Below are 24,607 nucleotides of genomic sequence, written 5' to 3'. Positions count from 1 at the left end.
CTCTATGAAAAAAAAAATTAACCAGATTTAGTGGTGCACACCTGTGGTCCCAGCTACTTGGGGGCCTGAGGTAGGAGGATCACTTGAGTCTAGGAGTTCGAGACCAGCCTGGGCAACATGGTGAAACCGTATCTCTACAAAAAAGAAAATAACTAGCCGGGCATGGTGGCATGTGCCTGTAGTCCCAGCTACTCAGAAAGATGAGGTGGGATGATTGCTTGAGCCCAGGAGGTTGAGGCTGCAGTGAGCTGTGATCACGCCACTGCGCTTCCAGCCTGAGCAACAGAGCAACCTTGTCTCAAAAGCGACAAACAAAACCTCTACTTGCAACTACTATTTTGTATTTTGTAGTATCTGTGCTGCCTGTCCACCTCCCGGTCTTCAACTGATAAGCTGGCTTTTGATGTTGGCTTGCAAGAGGACACCACAGGTGAGCATCTTGTGCTGCAGGAAGCCGGGTTCAGAGAGAACCCTGCAGGGATTGGATTGGAAGAAGCTGGGAAATACGATACATGGGATGAATGTTCTTATGGATGGAGTCAGGAAAAAAATGTTCGAATGAATGTTTTTCCTAGAAGGGGGAAATGTACATCATTCCTCTTGGTTATTCCCACATCATTAGTTGGATGTTCAAACTAGGCTTCAAACCTTATTCTTCTTGTAGGTTTGGATAGAAAATTAATATTTACTACATGATTTACTGGGTGTTAACCATATTAATATGCACGAATTAGTTTGTGAAGTAATTCTACATGTCTCTCTCAAAAATGTTTTTAAGTCTGAAAATATAACATACTTGATGCCAACATTCAAATAAAAAGGTCAAAAATGAAAGTCTCCTTCATTTCTCTGCCCACAGAGCATTCTTCTACATACCTGTCCAAGCAGATGTGCATTTTCAGATTTGTGAAACAAAAATGTATATATTAACACGTTTATTTTTTTTGAGAATCAAAATAGGAGAACACAAACTTGATGTTCTCCTCAATACTCTGAAGACTTTGCAGTGACTTTACCCCTATAAAATTGGACTGTTTTGTCTTTTACAATGAGCCTGCGTCACTTTGTAATTAAAGCCCAAGTAGAAAAAAGAATGGAAGGAAATAGTTCAACTTTTAGTAAGTTGTTCCTTTCAAGAGTGAGATCAAGCTATCCTCTCACTCCACTCCCCCTCTTTAAAATATTTACCGATATTCACTAAATTTTTTACAAACAACAAAAAGGTAAAAACAAAGCTATGTTTACCAGCCTCATAAACTTTTTAATAGACCAACACATCGTCTTGTAAAAGAAATTCCAAGAACCCCTGGCACCAGAAAGATAAATAAATATATTATTCTGACTTTGTTTTGTACAGGCTCTATCATTCCTCTGTATTTCTGTTAGTTTTTTAGTTTTCTTATTCTAGTTAATGTATTTCAGCACACAGTTAAATGAGAAAGTTGTCAGTTCTCTCTACAAAAGAAGTAAAAGACACAGACACAGTCTAGAACTTGTTTTCCTACCTTGAGAAGATTATGTAATAGTCAAAACAAGTAAGTGTTTTCTCCCTGCGTCCTGATTTCCTTATGCTACTCTGTTTTTTCCCATAGTTCCCTACTTCTTCTGCATTCCTCAATTATTTATTGTATTTATTATTTGTTGTCTGCCTGCCTTCATCAGAATTAAACTCTCAAGGCAGATAATTTTTTCTTCCTTCTTTATTGATGTATCCCAGCCGCTAAAGCAATGATTAGCCTATAGTGGGTACACTATAAATGTTTGAATGAAATGAAAAGCTACCTGCAACTGTAAAAATGTGAATTGGATGAATTAAGATAAAGAATTCTGCCAGGTGACATTCAGGTTAGATTATGGTTTGTATAAGAAAAGCAAGTTAGAATATGGTTTATGTAAGAAAAAACACAGATTACATATTGACTATAAGAATACTTACAAAATATTATTTGGTAATTCATTAATTCACTCATGAAAATAAATTTGTAGTGAGTGCTTCTAATAGGCTAGCAGGAGCTGGAGAAACCTCAGTAAACAAAACATACCAAGTCCCACTGTTAGGAAGTTACATTCTGGCATTGAGGAATTAGTCAAGAAAAAAAAAGAGTTATGGAAAAACCATAAAGTTGAGTGAAGGGAAAGAATGGTAAATGATGACAGATATCATGAAAACACTCCTCTGATTTTGGGATAGAAGTTGCATTTAGGTTTTCAAGGGTATTATGAACAGAATGAAGAATAGCATGCTGAAGCTTCCATGTTAGGTATTGGGAAGAAAGAGTGAAGAAGAGACATGTGGCTCATGAGGCTTATGCTTGACTTGTCCTAGAAGAAATTGTTTGGTTGATGTAAACCAAGATCTTTTATAATTCATTCTTCTATAAAAGGATTCTCTTATATGTTACCTTTAGTTTAATAGAAAGCATCACATTTTAAAATAATAAAGTAAAAAGGGGACAGGATAGCACAATCTTTAGATGATAATACCTTGCATCCTTCTTTGAGTCAGCATCCAAAAATAACTACTGAGAACATTTTCAAAAAATTGTTACAATTGTCACATCACAAAACCCCAAGTCCTAATGAAAATTGACAAAAAACGAGATGATTTTATAGAAAGCAATTGAACAGTATAATGACATGTGAGTGTGTAAAGATGAAATCAGATCGGTGTGAGTGGTGAATTTAGTCTTAGATGAGTATAAATAAATATCCCTGTAAAGCAATTCTTAGTGGAAGAAAAAGACATCAACCTTCCCTAAGTGTCACACCCAGTTTCTACGAGAAGAATCTTATTTTATCTTAAGCTAAGGCTTAATTCTTTCTCTTTTCATGGTGTAAGAGATTAATTTGCATTAATTCCAGATTTCTGAAAGTTGTGTGTTTGGAATCATTGGCAAAGAAAATAGATTTTAAGAGGAACTTTTTTGTGTTTCACGTATCCATATCTCTGCAGGTGAGGCTTGTTGGTGGACCATACACCCTGCCTCTAAGCAGCGATCAGAAGGAGAAAAAGTACGAGTTGGAGATGACCTCATCTTAGTTAGCGTGTCCTCTGAAAGGTACTTGGTAAGTGTGGAAAGTAGGATCATGAATCTGGTGATATACTAAATGACAAGTCAATAAAATAATCTCTTTAAGGTTTGTATTGTAAATTGTCTACGAAAATTGCTTATAACCATTCCTCTATCTCTATTAGAGTAATTATAAATAACTTCCTAAATGGAAGAATAATGTGACGTGAGTGGAAATATAGCTTATCAGGTTCGTTCAGGCAGGCTTCCCTCATGACCTGGATTCTATGGTCTTTATTTTGCACCTGATGAAAAGGCTATATTAATGAGGTTGTGCTTACCTATTCTGATATTTATGAAAGCAAATTATAAAGTGAAGAACACATGACATGTTAAGAAAGGAGAAATAGACAAAATAAGAAAGAGTTTGAAGTCTATCATTGACACTGCGTTGTTTCAAAGAGTAGGGGCTGGAAATGGGAGAAGGAAGAAAGAAGTTTGTGTTTAATCATTAAATGCTGTATTGGTCTGTTTTCACGATGATGATAAAGACATACCCAAGACTGGGCGATTTACAAAAGAAAGAGGTTTATTGGACTTACAGTCATGGCGGAAGGTGAAAGACACGTCTCACGTGGCAGCAGACAAGAGACGAGAGCTTGTTCAGGGGAACTCCTCTTTTTAAAACCATTAGATCTCATGAGACGTATTCACTATCGTGAGAACATGGGAAAGACTTGCCCCCATTGTTTAATGACCTCCCACTGGGTCCCTCCCACAACATGTGGGAATTCAAGATGAGATTCGGGTGGGGACACAGCCGAACCATATCAAATGCATTTTGAACTTTTGTGGTAAGGTCAGTATGTATTTAATTTAATTTATTTAGTAAGTTGTAGTTTTGCCAGAGAATAGTCCAATACAGAAGTTTAGAGTAAATTGAAATGAAGTAAGTTTAAATGAAGATGTGAAGGATGCTAGAGCAAAATATTCATTTTAAGGTTGAAAAGTGACTAAATAAATATAAAATGGGGCATTGTAAACTTTATATGAATATTCGCATGAAAAATCCCAGGCATCACAGTGTGTGATGATTGAAACAAAAATCTGAAATAGGGCATGTGGCAATTTAGCAGATACTGGGTTATAGAAAGTATTTAACCACTACCATAAATCAAAATGTAGTTCATGTCTTACTGGTTTAGGATTAAGTAAGTAGTCGATACCCCCTTTGTTCTATAAACATGAAATAGGGTAAGTTTGGGGGTGTTGTAAGTCAGTTTTGGTTTACCAATACATTTAATTCCAGATTTGAAACATTTCTAGGAAGATTGGTTTTGTTTTGTTTCACTTGCCTTGCAGAAGAGGTAATGGTGAAGACAAGGAAATGGTGTAACAGTGTCTCGTGTAACTGACAGAAACTATTAAATTAAATGGAGTGTCTGATGTTGCATAGCTATAGGGAGTCCTGGAGCATTTCTCTACTTTTGTCCCTTAACCAATGTAGGTAGAAATAGTCACCACGTGAATTTCTAGAACAGTACAGGTGTGCAGATTGTAAAATAAGCATTTATTAAGCCCTTGCTATATGCATGTGCTATGTATGTTAAGATGATGTATTTTGATCGAATATGCATTTTGAATTGTAGTTGTACCTGGAAACCAATAGCAGTAGAAATAATTCATGCACACTTTTAATATATAAATTATACACATACTTTATTTTGATTTCGACATAACTATGAATTTTTTCTTGTTGTCGTTGTTGTACAGTTTGTACTTCCGCTATGTATCAGAGTTTATTTGACAGGATGGCATCATGATGCACTGAAAAATGGAAAATTCAGACCTCACAGGGCCAGGACTTCTCGCATCTATTCTACAACTAACTACCTGAGAAAGTCATCTAATTCTCTGAACTCTGGCTTTCTCATCTGTAAAAAATGAGGTTAATGCTAATAATCATACATAGTGCCAAGGTTATTGTGAGGAAGCAGTGAGATAATGGATTTAAATATGGGCAGAATTAAAAAGCACTATACAAGTGAAAGCAATAATAATGATGATATGTGAGGTTGACCTCCTATAGAAGGAAATAAACCTCATGATTAATTAAAATTTACAAGTGATTTCCAAACTACGTTTTATTTTATTTTATTTTATTTTATTTTATTTTATTTTATTTTATTTTATTTTACTTTATTTTATTTTTTGAGACAGGGTCTTGCCCTGTAGCCCAGGCCGGAGTACTGTGGCGATCATAGCTCACTGAAGCCTCAACCTCCTATCCTCCCCAGTTAGCCTCCCAAGTGTCTGGGACTACAGGCATGAGCCACACCTTGCCCAGCCTGTGTAACGTAGCCAATTATTTATATTCTCTTTCCTGGTAATCTTTTATATGGAGCTATAAGACAGCAGCCAACCAGGCTGTTAAAATTTCACTTTCATTTGGTAATGAAGTCATTACTTTTATTGTTCATCTCTATGGACCTAGCATATAGCAGAAACAGCAGGAAAGGCCAAGGACACATCACTCATGCTTTCTATCCTCAAGTAATTAGTGGAGAAAACAAATCAAACACATACAGAGCTGTATGAGGATACTGTAAGACAGTAAATACGCATTACAGTATAGCTTTGAGATGCTGAAGGACATTCCTATGGGTATAGAGATGGTGAATTATTATCTTACATTCTCACCATGGTGGATAGTAGCGGGTATATGAAGTACTATGGTGTGGGTTCAAAGACTTATTTAGAGGACTCAGTGAAAAGGATCTAGAGAAATTGAAAGATCAAGAAGTGAGTTCATGAAAGGACTTTGGGATAGGCAGAGGGAGTTGAAATAATCTATAGAATAAACCCTGAATAACTAAAGATGGGCTGTGTGTGCCTTGTAGAATACACAAATATATATATATATATTATAAATAGGAAGTCTGGTGAGTATGAACCTGAGCTAATCATGTAACCTTTAGAAACCCTCAGTTCCTTCATCTGGAGTCTGGGGAATAATAAAGAACTTAACTCATAGGGGTGTTATGGGATTAAATGCTGGAATCCAACAAGGCTCGTAGTTCTGTGAATGGCATATGAAAACTATTTAGTAAGTTACTGTCACTATTTACTTGGGAGATTTGTGCCTGTTAAGAATGGTTAAAGAAGTCGGGCATGGTAGCTTATGCCTGTAATCCCAGCACTTTGGGAGGCCAAGGCGGGTGGATCACTTTAGGCCAGGAGTTTAAGACCAGCATAGCCAAAAAGCAAGACCCTGTCTCTACTAAAAAAATACAAAAATTAGGCCAGGCACGGTGGCTCATGCCTGTAATCCCAACACTCTGGGATGCCGAGGCGGGTGGATTACCTGAGGTCAGGAGTTCAGGACCAGCCTGGCCAACATGGTGAAGCCCCATCTCTACTAAAAATACAAAACTTAGCCATGCGTGGTGGCAGGTGCCAGTAATCCCAGCTACTTGGGAGGCTGAGACAGGAGAATTGCTTCAACCCAGGAGGCAGAGGTTGCAGTGGGCTGAGATCACACCATTGCATTCCAGCCTGGGCGACAAGAGTGAAACTCTGTCTCAAAAAAAAACAAAAAAAAAATGAGCTGGGCTTGGTGGTGCATGCCTGTAATCCCAGCTACTCAGGAGGCTGAGGCAGGAGAATCGCTTGAACTGGGGAGGCGGAGGTTGCAATGAGCCGATATTGTATCTCATGCCACTGCACTCCAGCCTAGGTGACAGAAAGAGACTGTGTCTCAAAAAAAAAGAAAAAAAAATGCTTAAAGAAACAGCAGATATTTAACTAGAAGAAGAGATAGTTGGGAAAGAAACAGTGAAAGGAACATTATAGGTGATATTAAATAAAGATCTATCATGTGAAAGCAAGGTTCATCTGAGGAGATGCTGATGTTGTTAAAAATAAGTAAGTTTAAAAATGTGTCTGATAACAAATTAGTTAAAACTAACTTGTAAAAATAAACATTTCCAGTCATTGATTTTACAGCTCCTTAGTCATCGGTGTCTATTGACCGATGAGCGATTTTTCTTTCACTAATGGCGATGATTAAGCTAAGATTAAACTAATAGTGCATGTGGTACACTAATACAACTATTACGATGCTAAATTGATGAAAGCTGGTTGAGAGGGTTGGTTTTCACCCTGTCCTCTGAGAAGATGCCTTGTGGACAGAAGAGGATGCTGTGGATGGTACCTGGGATTGCTCCACTGTTGTCTGCTTTATATATTGAACATTGGGGCTCAATTCTGAGGTATAAAGGGTCTTAACCTCTAAAAATGGTTGTAAACACCTCACCCAGATAATGTCGTTTCTCATTTTTGCTATTTTATATTCTGAGGTAAAAGGATATGTTAATCTTCTTTTCAAAAATATCCAAAAGGAAAGAATTTTTCTGCTCATTGAAAATCTTATTTTCTTTTAAAGAAGGCCTTAGCAAAGCACCTTAAGAGAAATATACAATTTAAAATAGAGAAAACATGGCCAAGTAGACATTACTGACTGAATTTATTTCAAACTAAACAAAATGAAGCTTACAAAACAATTTTTTTTCTGTGCGTTAGGTGTAAAAAATCACTCCAGTAAGCACAAATGTTTTCAATCTGTGGACTGGATTGTTTGCATTGGAAATGTAGATTTCCAACTGATTTTCTACTGATCAGGTTACTTAATGAAACAGGCCAAGTTTTTCGGATCTGTGAAAACATTGCCAAACAAACAACTGATTGAAAATATATTAGGAAAAGCAGAATGCTTAATCTAAAGGGTGATGGAAAATGCTTAAGAGAAAGCTATTCTACGGTTCAGAAAATTTACTTCTTTCTTACCCACCTCTAAATTTCTTTTTTTATTTTTATCTTTATTTTTTTATTATACTTTAAGTTCTAAGGTACATGTGCACAACGTGCAGGATTGTTACATATGTATACATGTGCCATGTTGCTGTGCTGCACCCATTAAGTTGTCATTTACATTAGGTATATCTCCTAATGCTATCCCTCCCCCCTCCCTCCACCCCACAACAGGCCCCGGTGTGTGATGCTCCCCTTCCTGTGTCCAAGTGTTCTCACTGTTCAATTCCCACCTATGAGTGAGAACATTTGGTGTTTGGTTTTCTGTCGTTGCGATAGTTTGCTGAGAATAATGGTTTTAAATGTCTAATAAAAAATATAGATAATTATTGATTGCATAATAAATTGCCGAATTGCCTCAAGTTGTGTGAAAATAATGATAAAAGGGTGATCATAAATATTTTCGAATGATTTATTATATGAATCAATTCATTTTTTATTAATTTGCCCTGAGCCTTTCTTTCCTCTGTGGCTCAGGTAATGGAACCATAAAATATTACATTTGGAAAGAACATCTATTTCTCTGCCCCTCATTTATTTTTTTTTTCAGAAGAAAAAACTGATGCCTGAGGAGTAGTATGATTTCCTGTCCCTAAATGACAATTTACTCAGAATGTTGCATCACCAGGGCCGAAGTACCTGAAAGTTTAATAAAAGATGAATAAATGAGTGAATAACTGCATCAGATAAGGGTTCAGTTGAGAGATTCTTGGTAGGAAGTTTTTGTACCATGGACTTCCATTGCAGACTGATAAAACTTATTGACTTCATCATAAAAATGGTAAAATGCATAAAATAAATACGTAGGATCACAAAGGAAACTAAAGGTATTGAAGTATAGTCTGTGTACTCCAGCAGAAGAACTCCTGGAAGGTGATTTATCATGTCCCTTCCATTTCTGAGATGTCGCGTTTCTATCATGTAATGTCTTGTTCCTCTTGGATCAGCAGTCTTGATTGACAACCCCTCCGACTACTCTGCATTCCAATCTACCTTTTTTTACATTTTCTTTTCTTCTCTTTTTTTTTTTTTTTTTTTTTTTTTGAGACGGAGTCTCGCTCTGTCGCCCAGGCTGGAGTGCAGTGGCACAATCTTGGCTCACTGCAAGCTCCACCTCCCAGGTTCATGCCATTCTCCTGCCTCAGCCTCCCAAGTAGCTGGGACTACAGGCACCTGCCACCACGCCCGGCTAATTTTTTGTATTTTTAGTAGAGATGGGGTTTCACCGTGTTAGCCAGGATGGTCTCGATCTCCTAACCTTGTGATCCACCTGCCTCGGCCTCCCGGAGTGCTGGGATTACAGGTGTGAGCCACCGCACCCAGCCCTGCAATCTACATGTTTAAATACAATATTCTCTGAAGATTCTTGTGCCTATTAGAGCTTGAAAATCACTAATCCTAGGATCAAAGTGATACCCGGGTGCCCAGAGATTGGTGCCCAAAGCCCTTGTACTGCTGTTGGTGGATTGATGCTACCATATTTTTGTGTAAGTCCTACAGTGGTTACATATTTCAGCCTAAGGCCGACTTGGCTTCCATCCTCTGCCAATGTCTGTTTTTGCTTTAAGGATAATTCATCTCAGTTTCAGTAATTGAAACTGTTGTTGCTTTCTGAATATTGCATACCACAAGCCTGACATGATGTAGTTTTTACCCAGACTTCCCTTTGCTGTTTAAGCAGCAAAATTGGAAGCATTCAAATTAGAATATTTTCTTTAGAAGAGTAGACCTTATTTAGAGAACTTTATATGACTGTAATATGATCTTAAGGACATATTTGGGACCTTTTCCCACAGACTGAAATTTTCATAGGCTTATGGTTCTCTCATATTTATTATTTATCTTTAGGCATAGATGTGATTTGGAAATTGCTTTTTAAACTCCCTCACCCTATTTTGTCACTGCTGTAAACTCCTTATTACCTAAAATCAAGGTCGTTGGTCTGGCGCCAGCCTTTGTCTGTGGACTATCAGTCATTCCACCTCTTAGCATGTGCTGTCAGCCCCAAAGACGAAGCTCTCGGCTGTAATGTATGTCCCCGTATCTCCACTTTTGTGCTCACACTCTTGTCTTCAACACATTCCCCTTATCACACATTCCCCTTCTCAGAACTTCTTAGAGGACCAGGGGGCCCAGCCCACTTCTGATAGCAAGGTTTCTGGTATGTTAAAAATAAAAATCCCCAAATGGTTTACAAAAATTTTTGGTATGTTGTAAATATTTGCACATAGCACATTCACATTATTATTCCACGTACTCAAATCCAATGTATGTAGACACTTGTTTGGGGACAGCATCTCCACATATATAAATGTGAGACACAGGCCAAGTGATCCTACTGGCTCCCTCAAAGCCCCCAACCGATGAGAAACTCCGCTCTCATTTTGTTGTCTGGAGTGTTCTCTTCTTACAATTCCCGTAGCACGTTGATTATGATTTACACAACATTTTTAAAGGCTTTTCCCCACCTTCCATGTCCTTTTATTTGTTTATTTGTTTATTTATTATTTTATTTTTTTTGAGAAGGAGTCTCACTCTGTCGCCCAGGCTGCAGTGCGGTGGCGCGATCTTGGCTCACTGCAAACTCTGCCTCCTGAGTTCATACCATTCTCCTGCCTCAGTCTCCCGAGTAACTGGGATTACAGGCACCTGCCACCACGCCCAGCTGATTTTTTGTATTTTTAGTAGAGACGGGGTTTCACCATGTTAGCCGGGGTGGTCTCGATGTCCTGACCTTGTGATCCGCCTGCCTCGGTCTCCCAAAGTGCTGTGATTACAGGCATAAGCCACCGCGCCCGGCCCTATTTATTTTTTAATTTAATTGGTACATAATTTATTTTATTGGTACAAAATATCACATGTAGTCCATAAATATGTATATATTTTACATATACATATACATACACAAAATACACGAAATGCTGTACCTCAGTATGTAAAAAGTGTTGTGTGTAATGTTTGAGGTGATAGATATCTCATTTACCCTGATTCGATCACTGCACACTGTATGCATGTATGAAAATATCACATGTGATATGTCTATATACTGAGGTACAGCATTTTGTGTATGTATTTTACTCTATGAGATTACAAGCACCCTTGGGGTGGAGAATGTGTACTATTAATATACATAGTACATTCAGTGAACCCATGATGAATTAACAAATGATGGTAATCTGTTTATCATAATATTACATGAGCTTTCACTTGGTCACAGATATGAGCATGGGTATTTTGAATTATTTTCAGAGTTTGGTTAAAATCGGTGTCATTCACATGGATTTGCATGTGTGTATGCCTGTGCACGTGCTTTTTTTTACACTAAGTTATTGAAATACGAGTATTTATGGAATAGCTTAAAATGTGTATTTTTATGTTTATGATACTTTGATTTTATGATTTTTGTTAGCTTCTCCACATACATGTTTACTGGATAACATTGCCAGATGCTAGGAACACAGCTGTGAACCTGTGTCAGGTAGCTTCTAAAAGGGAAAAGAAAATAAGCCCAAGAATTTCATTGTGTGATAATTGCTTTGAAGGGAAATATATTCTGCTTGTTTGTTAAAGCAGATGGGTTATGATTTATTTGTAAACAAACAGTTTTAACATACTAGAGAAGAAATTGAGTCAATAAAGGAATCTTAGCTGGGATTACAGCTAAGAATGTAAGAATGGCAGATTGAAATGAAGAAGAAATTGTACAAAAGCAGGCAGCTAGTTGAGGAGAGGAATAAGAACAAATTATTGCTAAACCTTATGTATCAACTGGTAAACTTTCAATCTTACTAATGGGAAAAACGACTGATAAACAGTATGTACATATCACAGTGTTAAAAGTTTCTTTGGTTTTATTTTTAAGAGAAAGAGAGTGAACGACCTCTTCTCGATGGTGACTTGAAAATAGTATCTTTATGTTAAAGAGACCCTTAGGATGTTTAAAAGGCCTGTGGAGTACACCTAAGGTGACTACAGGCTCTGACTGATCTTCATCTAACTAAGATGGTCAAGATTTCTGGGAAATTTCTGGCCTGATTAAAGTCTGTGAAACCTTAGGCTGTCATCCGCATTGGCAAAGCATTGCAGAAACATTGCAGGGATGTTGGCGATGTTTACTGAGAAGGCTCCACGAAAACAGGTGGCTGCTGTATGTATGTTTGAAATTCTAGAGGCAGCCAAGTAATGATTAGTAAAATAAGCAAGGCATATGGCTGTACTCATAATTTTGTTTTTCTTAGTTAACATTTGATAATTGAGTCTTATGGTTCTGAAAGATATTAAGTATGTTTTATTTTAATATGTTTCTATCTTTAAGAAGGAAAATCTGAAATTTGCTAATATCTGAATTTTGGAAGAAATGTAGCTTGGTTTTAGATAGCTGTTAGGAAATATCGCCATCTAATGGCTTTTGCGTCAAATTGCAGATAACAGTTCCTAAAGGACTCCATAAAAGACCCCGTAAGATGCCTAAGGACTTCATCAAATGAAGACTCCGTAAACTTGGTCCAATAGATTTCACTTATTTCATCATCAAAAAGCTGTCAGTGTGATATATAGGAAACCTAATTATAATTTTAAGCACTCATTTTGTTCATCAATCATCCTTAAAACAAAAATAGTACCTTGTTACAAATAAACTTATTTAGTGTATTCATTTATGCATATTTTGATTATTGACTTAAGTCAGTAACTGTTAGCATGAAGTTTAAAAATCCCTAAATTCAGAGAGGAACTTTTTTCCTTCTGACCAGTTTTTTGACTCTTGAATGACAGGTTGAAACAGATGTTCTCTGTGAACATAACCAAATCAGCAACATTAAGTTTGCATTGCTAGAAGCGCGTACATGTTACAGCTTACCAGAGCCTGAAGTGATGCCTCCTTTTGCCTCTTGCTACAGCACTTGTCTTACGGCAATGGAAGCTTACACGTGGATGCCGCTTTCCAGCAGACTCTCTGGAGCGTGGCCCCAATCAGCTCGGGAAGTGAGGCAGCCCAAGGTAAAAACTCCACTTCAATTAGAGGGCCTGTCCTTGATGCAAAGTTGACAGTCATCTTTGGAATTGTGATAATGAGCTGATTGTTAATTCGAGCTTTTGGTCTGTGTCTAAATATTCTGTAATGCAGATACCTGACATTTGAGGATCTTGTTTAAATTGCTATTTTAAAAGTGAAGCTTGGGTGAAGATTAATCTTCCCTTATTTTTATGCTACTGTCAGCGTTAGTTTATTTGTGTGTGCTTTATGTGATAGCTTCCTATGGATTGTTTTCTTCAATTTTTTGACCTCGGGGTATTGCCTAGTTGGACTAATGTCAAGATTTCTTGTTTTCTGAGGTCATGCCTTATAGCTGGAACACGAATTTTACAAAGAAGCAGGGTTTCCTAGGGAAACATCTGTATATGTTCTGGTTATTCCAACTTATATAGGTTCACATCTGATTCTAAATGTGTTTGTATGTTTAACAGAGGATTTTATGTGTTTGAGGTCATGCTTTTAGTGGGAATATCCCTAACTGTGGGACTCGGGCACCCGGGACTCAGAGGGAACAGCCGGCACTGTCTATCTCTGTGACCTTGGCCAGGTCCTTAAGACTCACTAGACTTCAGTTTCTTTATGAAAGTAGAAGATTGGACCAGATGATCTGTCTAGCTATCAGCATCTGACACTGAGAGTCCAGATCTGAATGATTTTTAATCCTTACAGGGTATCTCATTGGTGGTGATGTCCTCAGGTTGCTGCATGGACACATGGACGAGTGTCTCACTGTCCCCTCAGGAGAACATGGTGAAGAGCAGCGAAGGTTGGTACCTGAGCTCATTGCATTGAGACTTGCACTCTTTTGCCTTGGTGTAATGTTTTAAAAACTGGGGATCTGTTCGTTCAGGCCAGTAGCATCATACAAGATGGGCTCCTGACATTCATGGGTTCACTGAAGTGATCCATTTGTTGCCCCCTCTTAGCTTTTTCTCATGTTATATTTCTATTACCTACCAATAGAAGAACTGAAAATTTTTGTATAATTAAAACATATTAAGAAACACTGAACAAAATAAACGAAGTGGGAAGAGTGACCACATTGCATTAAACTACTTAGAACTTCATTAAATGCTCATTAGTTTTGATTAATTTTCTTTTTAGAATGTTTAATCTCAAACTCAGTTTTGAAGTCAGAGTTCTCCAATTGCGTACAATTTTAGGACCCTTTGCTATGACCTCTCATTTATTGATACAGATGATAGAATTGATCACTTTCTCTCATATTTAATCTGATATAATGCCTCTCTCATGTTAATTTATTTGGCACTGGGACAAGATTAAAATAGTGTGAATCTACTGAGAAAAGTGCACAAATATTACAAACCCATAAAACTATTTAGAATAGTTTGCTACTGCTCTACCTTACAAATTAATCAATGAATGTAGTAGGATGAATATGTAAATAAGAGATTGCAGTGAGAGAAGGCATTGTGTGGATGGTTTGTTACATATCTTGAAATCTTTTAGTGGACATTTTTCATATTAACGTGGACACTTAGGTAACTATTAATAATTATTTATTTTTATAATTTAATAAAAATATATAGGGACCATTTAGAAAATTGAGAGTCATTTAACCAGCTGCATAATCTCAGGAAAAGTCCCTCTGAGACCTGGGTACTGGGTCTTAACCTCTGTTCCCAGGCAGACCTAGATAATGGTCGAGAGTGACATACATCCCCTGGAAACACTCCGTAAGCTACAACTGCCTCTTTCAGTAGGTTTAGGAAGAAGATGTCAGTGGTGTCAGTAGGGTTTGTATAAAAGATAATGGATATTTTAAGACACTTGAATTAAGGAATTAGTTTCAAACAGAAGTATAAACTTAAGAACTAGAGAGATGTCAAGTATATTCTGGGAATAGCAATTATTCCAGAGTGATTAGGGGGAAAATGGAGGAAAAGGTGGAAAGTAGACAAGAGAAGGATCCTCAGTGCCATTCCCGTGGGCTGGCTTTTATTCTGAGGTTGTTAGGAAAGGATGTGGGGATCAGAGTGGAATAGTTAGTTCTCTTTTAAAATAATAACTCTGTTAGGCAAGGAGAACTTAGATTGGAGGTGGGAGAATCTGAGTCACGGAAATGAAATGCTGTAATTCGTGTGACAAAATCCAAGAACTTAGCCCAGAGAATGCCATCAGAATGGAGAGGTTTACTTGCATCATAGACGTTTAGATAAAAGTGATGGGTTTAAGGGAGAACTAGATACAGGCTGGGAGAGAAGGTATCAAATCCAGCGCCATCTTTTTTTCTGCCTCAGGGGAAGACAGCTGGAGCTAAAGATTGCAGGAGATGGTACATGTTTGCTACAAAAGATGGAGTTAAACCTTGGTTACAGATGAGTACAGTCTATGAGACATCAAGCAGGAAATTGGGATGTCTGAGTCTTTAATTTAACAAAGCTTGGGATGGGTGCAAATTCTAAGCGTAAGGGGGATATTTAAAGGAATGGGTTCTATCATATGTTCATCAGATGGAGAGGGAGGAGCTGGGATTAGATGTGTATATCGATTGGGCATGGCCTTATGAAGGCTGTAAAGCCCTGGAATAGCCTAACCAGGTGGGAGGCTGAGGATGGGTTCCTACAGAATGCTGATGTTTAGGATGTGGGCAGAGAAATAAGAGTCAGCAAGAGAGTCAGAGTGATCGTTTAGTAGGGAACCGGGGAAGTTAGTCATTGAAGCCAAAGGATTGGGCTGTGGATATGTTAAATGCTATGATGCATTTATTTGGAGTTAGGGCTTATAAGAGGCCATGCCAGAGTCTTTGGATCCTCAGTCCCTGATATGTTAAATGGAAGACAGACTAAGTGTTTCTTAGAGCTCTTTCGGCTGTATGTACAGACACTGTAGAGCTTCGTGGTTAAGGTAATGGACCCTAGAACCAGACAGATCTGGGATTGGGGTTCTGCTCTGCCACTTACCAGTTGTGTGACTCATGTAGGTGACATAGTTTCTTTAAACATTGGTTTCCCCTCTTTGTAAAATGCAGCTTAAATATTATCTCCTACTTTATGGGGCTATTGAAAAGACTAAATAAGAAAATACACGTAAAATACTTGATGCATATTGAGAAATCAACACGTTTATTGTTGTTGTTATTATTATTTAGTCTGTCGCTATTATTTAGTCTGAAGAGGCAGCATTTAGCCAGATATGATTGAAAAGTTTGAGGGACTCTGGGTGTATGGATGACAGAATGGTAGAGCATAGACTTTGTAGAAAGAGAGGCCAGACTAGATCCAAGAGGATCCTTTCGATGGCTAGTTACGATTGCAGAGAAATCCAGGGGACATTTCAAAGATACTTTAATCATGTTCTGGACCCACTCTCCTTTTGCATATATGTTGAAGCCTGCCCCTCCTTTCCAAATACTCTTGATTTCATGTTGATAATTTCAGTGTCGATTTAATCTCAGTATGTAATTAGACCAGCCTATCAGGACTCTTGGTATGTAGTGATGGTGGTAAGAACACATTTGTTTGTGTCCCTTTTTATAGCATATTTACATGGGTGAAATTAGATTAAAATGGATGTCAGATTATGACTCGAGGGAGAAAATGAGTCAGCAATAGGCAGCATGGAGCTGAAGGGATGTTGCTTAAGAAAAAACTATTTGTGTTGGTTATACTAGGATTGAGCAATTATTTGAATAGAATGATAAAAATATTTCCTTGAATTTCACAGTTACACAGCACTTCATTATTTCTAAATCTTGTTAATACCATTGTTTAGAAAATTTTCAACCTCCCTCTGTTATTTCCCTAGGCCATCGTAAGGAACTTGGGGGAGGCAAAGGATAGCTCAACCCGGAAGCAGCCTTTCTTTATTTGATATCAGTGTGCACTGGGGGAAGACATGCATAAGGATGATCTAAAAATATATTTTTTTCATTCATTAAACAAAGAAATAAAAATAATTTTATTTTTGCACAGTGACACGAAGGCTTGAGAAGGTCCTGGGAAATATGTAAAAAAAAATGTTTACCTTATAATTCTTTTCTGTAATTATGATCTGGATATACTCATTAATTGTATGCTGTTGTTAACATTAAATAACTAAAGTCTAATTTACTTTGTTAGGAGACATGGTGGAAACTATTAAGGGGATGGCCAGAAGAGATGTTTACTTCTGAGTGATTTAGGAATAGTCTGGTCATAAATGCTGTGTTTCTACATGGATTTGTCCACCTGTTCCTGCTTTGTTCTATTGACAGTTATTTAATATACATAACTCTAATTGTAGCTATTGAAAATCCAGCTCAATAATGGGTTTTATGATTCTGGATATCAGTAGAGTTACCTTTACCTTCCTCTTCACATTTAGATATGTATGTGTATGTGGTTACCTATTCATTCTCCTAAAGAATGTTAATAAAGCTCTTAGAATGAAGAGCATATAGAGTATTCAATTAAGAAGTACTGAATTGAAGATGAGGCCTATCACAGTTAAGCTAAATGTTTATCTTTTTCTCATGCTTCCTGCCCATTTTGCTTTTATGGATTGAATTCTGACGTGTTCATGAGATACAACGTCACTATTGCTTTAAGTTACTTGAGATTTTTTTCAGAAAGACAAATCGCTCTAAAATAACTAGTAGACAATTTGTCTAAACAACAAAAAAATAGTAAAAATATAACTATAGTAGTTGTGAGCAGTCAGGTACAAGGGACAGAGCTCATGAATATTAACTGTAGTGTCGTAACTTTTTACTTCTTATTAAACTCTTCAATTAGTGAGATAGAATGAGTTAAAGAGAAGCAAGTCTGGTAGTTGGGAAGCGATGTGTCAGCATCCCTTGTCAATCATGTTTTAATTATTGCTTTAAAAATAGGCTTTTGCACAACAGGGTAACTACAGCCAACAATAAATTTATTGTACATTAAAAATTAACTAAAAGAGCATAATTGGATTGTTTGTAACACGAAGGATTAACGCTTGAAGTGATGGATCCCCCATTTACCCTGAAGTGATTATTATGCATAGTATGCCTGAATCAAGGCATCTCATGTACCCCATAAATATATATACCTACTACATACCCACAAAAATTAAAAATAAAAACTTAAATAGGCTTTCATTCTGGAGGCTTGAAATTTGATTACCAAATTTTATTTCAAGCCTGACATATTTTATGTGGAGAGTATTTTCTGTTCTAGATTTTGTTTCTAGATTGCATCTCATTATTTCCATCCAAAATTTTATGTGAATGTAATAAAATATCAACAAAGGCATTTCCTTTATGTGCACACAGACTTTATGGATTCGATATGCACTATGTGAATAAACTCTGCATACTTCTATATTAATACATTTTAAAATGGATGCATTGGGGAAGATTATTTGGGGCCTTTAGTTTGGAAATCTATTAAGGAAACATTGTTTGAAAAGCATTATTTATGTTAAAAACAGGTTTGCAATGTCCAAACTAGTTTTATTGATTCAATAAGAATGTGTAGAATGACTATAATTTTCTGGGTGCTGGGGCTATAGTAGCATACAAAAAGTTACAAAGTTTATTTTCTCAAGAAGTTTACATTCTAGTGGGCATATATGGCAATAAATATGCTTATTTATAAATGCATACACTTACCCACATATACAGAGATAAAATGCATCAGGTGATGATAAGAGCTAAGAAGAAAAATAATGCATGGTAGGGGATGGAGAGTGTTCATGTGTGTGGTATGTTTTGTGGGGTGGTAAGAGGGAGAGGTGGGGAAAGAAGGAGAGAAAGGTTGTTCTTCTTCCACCTTATCTGGCATTGCTCTTGGCATATGCTTGCTGTGTCTTGTTACTTTCAAATGCAGGCCAATTAAGTCAGTTTCTGACAGTATCTGGAAATAAATGCTACATTTGCTTTCCAAAATGTGACTCAGCAGGAAAAAGCTATGCCATGTGCATGCATGACAAGATTTTTACCTCCATGCCCCCTTTTAATATTATGATGATTTAATGAGCTTTAGTTGTAAATAATTGATAAGGCATGAGATGGATTAGATATAATGAATTAAATCTCTCCATCTGGCTTAGAAAGAGATGCATCGTTTATATCTGTGTACACAACTGGATGACTAATATCCTTGTGAGGATATTTGTATGCCTTTGGCCACCACCTAGGAGGAAGCTCTTAAAGCTATTCTGTTGTTCTCCAAAATGGTCAAGGATAAAGTTTAACCTATGAGAGCTTTTCTTCTTTTTCTCTATCTTCAGGTCCTGCATGTATCTTTTCAGCCTGGAACTGAGAGTTAGATGAGTTAGCTAAACAGTCTTGATGGAACAGTCAGTACATAAAGGAGAGCTCCTTTCTGCTCTTTGCCTCTTCTCCTTTGGGAGAGATTCACTTTTTACCCCAAACTTAAACTCCTTGCTGATTGCAGAGAGCACAGTGGCTGCTGTAGTTTGTCATGTTCTGGAAGGCTGACTTGGTCTAGAGCCGCACTCTCAAGGCATGGGCTGGGTACAATGACTGTTTCAAAAATGTGGGCTTTCAACACAGAAGATTAAAAATATTCATAGGAATTTGAGCTGTCGGATCTTGGCAAAAACAAAAAACAATGAGACCTTTGATACATTTAGAGTATATGAATAGAAAAACAGACAATAGATTTAAATCAACATTATACAAAAAGAAATCTCTCAATGATTTTCTCAATTAAAATTTAAGAACATGACTTGTCTACATTGAGTTTATTAACTTAATCTATATGTAAGCAATATCTTTCAGAATAAAAAAAGAAAGAGAAGCATCTTCTTTTTTAAATCTCCAGATGCCTTTATGGTTGTATTGTGTTCTGCAAAGGATGCAAAGTAAAGGTAACAACATGTATTTTGTTGTTTTTCTGCTCTAGTCCTACCTACATGATTCTTTCAATGGTGATTCAAAGTGTAAGTTATTGTTGTTTCAAATCCGTGCTGATTCATTTACATTTTATGCAGAGGTGTCATCTCAAAACATACCTACTTTCCCTTGTGCAGCAACTTGAATAGAGCTATTGTGGCAAACTCAGCCCCTGAATAAATAAGTAATGCTTCTTGAGATGCTGGTTAGGCAAGTACTTCTTGATTTGTTACTAGGAAGAGACTCCTGACAGCTGCTTTAGCACCTGCCTGTGGCTCAGCTGCTCAGCCACATGCTCCCAAAGGTACCAGCAGCAGAAATTCTCTTATGAAAATGTGTCAACTGAAACACTTATAATTTCACTCTGAAATAACCTTTTAAGACTGGATCTGCTTTTCAATCACCTCAACTCAATTCCTTTAATATTTATTGAGGGACTTGTATAGCCCAGACATTTTTGTTATGTGCTGGGTATGAAAACATGTCTGAGGCCCTGCCACTATCTTTCTGGAACTCACCATCTGTATTAGTCTGTTCTCACACTGCTATAAAGAAATACCTGAAACTGGGTAATTTATAAAGACAACGGTTTTAACTGGCTCACACTTCTGCAGGTTCTATAGGCTGGGGAGGCCTCAGGAAACTTACAATCATGGCAGAAGGCGAATGGGAAGGAGGCATGTTTTACATGGCTGAAGTAGGAGGAAGAGAGCGAAGGGGAAGTGCTACACAGTTTTAACAACCAGATCTTGTGAGAACTCACTATCACAAGGATAGCAAGGGGGAAAATCTGCCCGCACGATCCAGTCACCTTCTATCAGTCCCCTCCTCCAACATTGGGGATTATAATTCAATGTGCGATTTGGGTGGGGACACAAATCCAAACCGTATCACCGTCTTTTAAGATCTCAATAATACTATATTGAAGATGAAGTGAATGTTAATCTAGGAGAAGCCATTTATAATTTTTGTAAAACTTAGATACTAGAAAACATATTTTACCATTCAACCATGTGAGAATGATCAGCCAAGTCTTTGTTGACCTTTTATTTTGAAGGATATTTTTGTCGGCCTATAACAACTTAATGAAAAAGCTTTGCTTTTCACTAATTACTTTGAACCTGCTATTCGATATCAACCCTAAATGAGAATTGCAGGTGAGTAATTGTGGGTGACTGTAACTATTTTTCAGACGATTCCTACGTGCATTTTAAATACAAGGGTCTAGTCATACATGAACACAACCAAACTTAACTGGACTGAGGACACGTCCGCTTGTAGGACTGTCTTTGTTTGTTTGTTTGTTTGAGATGGAGTCTTGCTTTGTTCCCCAGGCCGGAGTGCAGTGGCGCAATCTCTGCTCACTGCAAGCTCCGCCTCCCGGATTCACGCCATTCTCTTGCCTCAGCCCACCACGCCCGGCTAATTTTTTGTATTTTTAGTAGAGACGGGGTTTCACCGTGTTAGCCAGGATGGTCTCGATCTCCTGACCTCGTGATCCTCCCGCCTCGGCGTCCCAAAATGCTGGGATTACAGGCGTGAGCCACCGCGCCCTGCCAGGACTATCTTTAACTTCCCCACACCTTCACTTCCCCCAACCCATAGGGCCACTGATCACCCGTGTTGGTCTGCATATTCATCTCTTCCATTCAGTTTTCAGCCAGGGCTGTGCCATTCATTTCTTGCACACCTTTTGCATTGTGAGGTATATATGGGAATCTGCATACAAATGCTATTGTTTTGTATTTGTAGAAGAAAGAAACAGAGAAGAAATAACTCTGCACTTTAATGTAAGTTTGGTTAAGGATGCATGTATAGAGAATCACCCTTGGTTGTGAGGTCCCCCATTTATATAATTTTGACAATTCCTGAAGGATTGTTATCTGCCAGCAATTAGGGGCGGGGAAAGAAAGCCATCTTAATAAATCAGCATAATAACCCGAGTGAGTAGAAAACTATTTTGAGGACTATGAATGACTCCAATGTGCTTGGCTAAGTCATCTATACTGAAAATATCTTGATTTCAAGTGAGTAACTCTACATACAGGAAGAGTCTCTGGACCAATAGAATAGGAATCTGAACCTTGATGACAGTGATTTAAAACCAAAGCATTTTTGGGGTTGTGGATATCTTTGAGAATCTAATATATGCTACAGATTCTTCCATAGAGAATTTGCATACTTGCCAACATGCACAATTTTCGTGATGTTAAATTATGTTTTCTCCCACTATTTTCTCTGTTCTTTCTTCTCATTTAAGCAGCCAGCAGTCCCTGTGTTTCTTTGCCTAAGGGGAGGTTTGAGACTTGGCAGAAAGCTCAAGTTTTCTGCAAGGCATCTCTCTTCCTGACTTTCAGTCCCCAAAGACAAAATCTAAGGCAATTGTTATGCTTAATGCCTTGAACAGACAGGAAAGAGAGATTGCTTCAGACAGAAAAAGGAGACGTTTTCCCCAGACTTAAAAGACATTCACCTGGATCAACTGGCCTTCCAAACATACACAAAACAGAACCTGGGCCTAAACTTCACACTTTATATCAAATCTAATTCCAAATAGATCACAGACTTAAATATGAAGCACATACTTTTAGGAAAACAAACATAAAAGTTTTTGGGGGAAAAAAAGCAGATAGAAAAAAATCTTTGTGATGATAGAGTTCTTTATTTTTATTTTTATTTATTTATTTATTTTTGTTATTATACTTTAGGTTAAACTTGACACCAAAAGCATGTCTATAAAAGAAAAAATGAGGCTGGATGCAGTGGCTCACACCTGTAATCCGATCACTTTGAGAGGCTGAGACAGGTGGATCACTTGAGGTCAGGAGTTCAAGACCAGCCTGGCCAACATGGCAAAACCCTGCCTCTACTAAAAAATACACAAATTAGCCAGCTGCTTGGGTGGCTGAGACAGGGGAATCGCTTGAACCCAGGAGGTGGAGATTGCAGTGAGCCGAGATCGTGCCACCGCACTCTGGCCTGCGTGACAGAGCGAGACTCCGTTTCAAAAAAAAAAAAAAGAAAAGAAAAAATGGTAAATTGTCTTAACAGGGAAAACAAAACTCTATAAAATATTTTACAGAGGTTGATTCTAAGCCGATATGAGTGACTGAAGCCCAGGGAAAAACACAAACTCAAGAAGCCTTGAGTAAATGGTCCCGAGGCCGTTATGTCACGACTCTGTTTTATACATTCTAGGGAAGTAGAAGTTACAGGCCAAGTCATAAGTGAATACATGGAGGTGATATACATCGGCCTTGCCTAAAAAGGTGGGATATCTTAAGGTGGTAGCTTGCAGGTCATAAGTGGGTTCAAAGATTCTTTAATCTGCAATTTGTTAAAGGTGTAATGCTTTGCCTAAAAATTTGGAGTCAGCAGAAAGTAATGTTTAAGGTAAGATAAGGAAGTCTGTTAACCAGTACCTTGGGTCTGAGTGACCTGTAGGGGGTAGGGGACTTAACACTTGTCTGGCCTGGTCTTACGTCCTGTTCATAATTTGGTATCTTATTGTCACGAAGAGTCTGTTCTGTCAGTCTTCTGAGCTCTATTTTAATGTGAATGCCGGCCAGTCATTGTGTCTAGACTCCAAAAGGAAGGGAGATAATGAAATGTGTCTAACCTCTTGTCTCATCATGGCCAGAATTTACTTTTTCAGGTTTCTCTGGGGTCCTCTCAGCCAAGAGAGGACCTGCTCAGTCAGTTAGGGTCTTAGTATTTTATTTTTATTTTACAATTGAATCTCATCAACATGAGAAAGTGTGTTTTGCTCTGTAAAAATCCATGTGGAGAGGGTAAAAAGACAAGCTACAGACTGAGAGAGAAGATTTGCAAACCATGTATCTGATAAAGGACTAGTATCTAAAATATATAAAGAATCCTCAAAACTCAACAGTAAAATACAAGTAATCCAATTAGAAAATAGGCAAAAACCATGACACCTGTTGGTTAAAGACGACACACAGATGGCAAATAAGCACATAGAAATATGTTCAGCATTATGACCCATTATGGAAATGCAAATTAAGACCACAGTGAGATACCACTATATGCTTATCAGAATGACTCAAACAAAAATATTGACAGCCACATGCTGGTGAGAATGCAGAGAAACTGGGTAACTCATATATTGCCTGTAAAATGGTACAGCCATTCTGGAAAACATTTTGGCAGTTTCTTAGAAAACCGAGCATGCATGACCGTGTTTCTTAGCAATAGCACTCCTGGGCATTTATTCTAAAGAAATGAAAACTGTGTTCACACAAAAAATTGTATACAAATATTTGGTGTAGAGCAACTTTATTTGTAATAATCAAAACATGGAATCAGCTGTGGTATGTCCATAGCGTGGGATACTACTCAGCAGTGAAATGGAATGGTCTATTGAAACGCACAACCACCTGGCCGTACATGGTGGTTCACACCTGTAATCCCAGCATTTTGGGAGGCCGAAGTGGGTGAATCACTGGAGGTCAGGAGTTCAAGACCAGCCCAGCCAACATGGGAAAACCCTGTCTCTATTAAAATACAAAAAATTAGCTGGGCGTGGTGGCACATGCCTGTAATCCCAGTTACTCAGGAGCCTGAGGCAGTAGAATCACTTGAACCCAAGAGGGGGAGGTTGCAGCGATCTGAGATAATGCCACTTGCCTGGGCAACAGAGACTCTGTCTCAAAATAAAAATAAAATAAAACATAATAAAAAATAAACACACAGCAACCTGGATGAATCTCCAGGCAATTATGCTGAATGGAAAATGTCAATCCCCAAAGGTTGCATACTGTGTGATTCCATTTTTATAACATTTTTAAATGATAAAATTTTAGGAATGGAGGACAGATTATAGGCCATCAG

General features: G+C 37.7%; 1 protein-coding gene across 6 annotated transcripts in view; it reads left to right on the top strand.

Moving 5' to 3' along the window:
* RYR2 (ryanodine receptor 2) overlaps positions 1-24,607 on the top strand; it is a 787,631-nt gene that overhangs the window by 322,525 nt on the left and 440,499 nt on the right. For all 6 annotated transcript variants that reach the window (XM_030812625.1, XM_030812626.1, XM_030812624.1 and 3 more), the window contains 4 exons: positions 352-430; positions 2,954-3,066; positions 12,779-12,878; positions 13,585-13,681. In XM_030812625.1, coding sequence (XP_030668485.1) covers positions 352-430; positions 2,954-3,066; positions 12,779-12,878; positions 13,585-13,681 — 389 coding nt within the window. The remainder of the gene's footprint in view (positions 1-351; positions 431-2,953; positions 3,067-12,778; positions 12,879-13,584; positions 13,682-24,607) is intronic.

Source organism: Nomascus leucogenys, chromosome 5 (genome assembly GCF_006542625.1).
Source record: "Nomascus leucogenys isolate Asia chromosome 5, Asia_NLE_v1, whole genome shotgun sequence".
NCBI lineage: Eukaryota > Metazoa > Chordata > Mammalia > Primates > Hylobatidae > Nomascus > Nomascus leucogenys.
The sequence above is the reverse complement of the archived record's forward strand: the minus strand, read 5'-3'. Positions and strand labels throughout refer to the sequence as shown.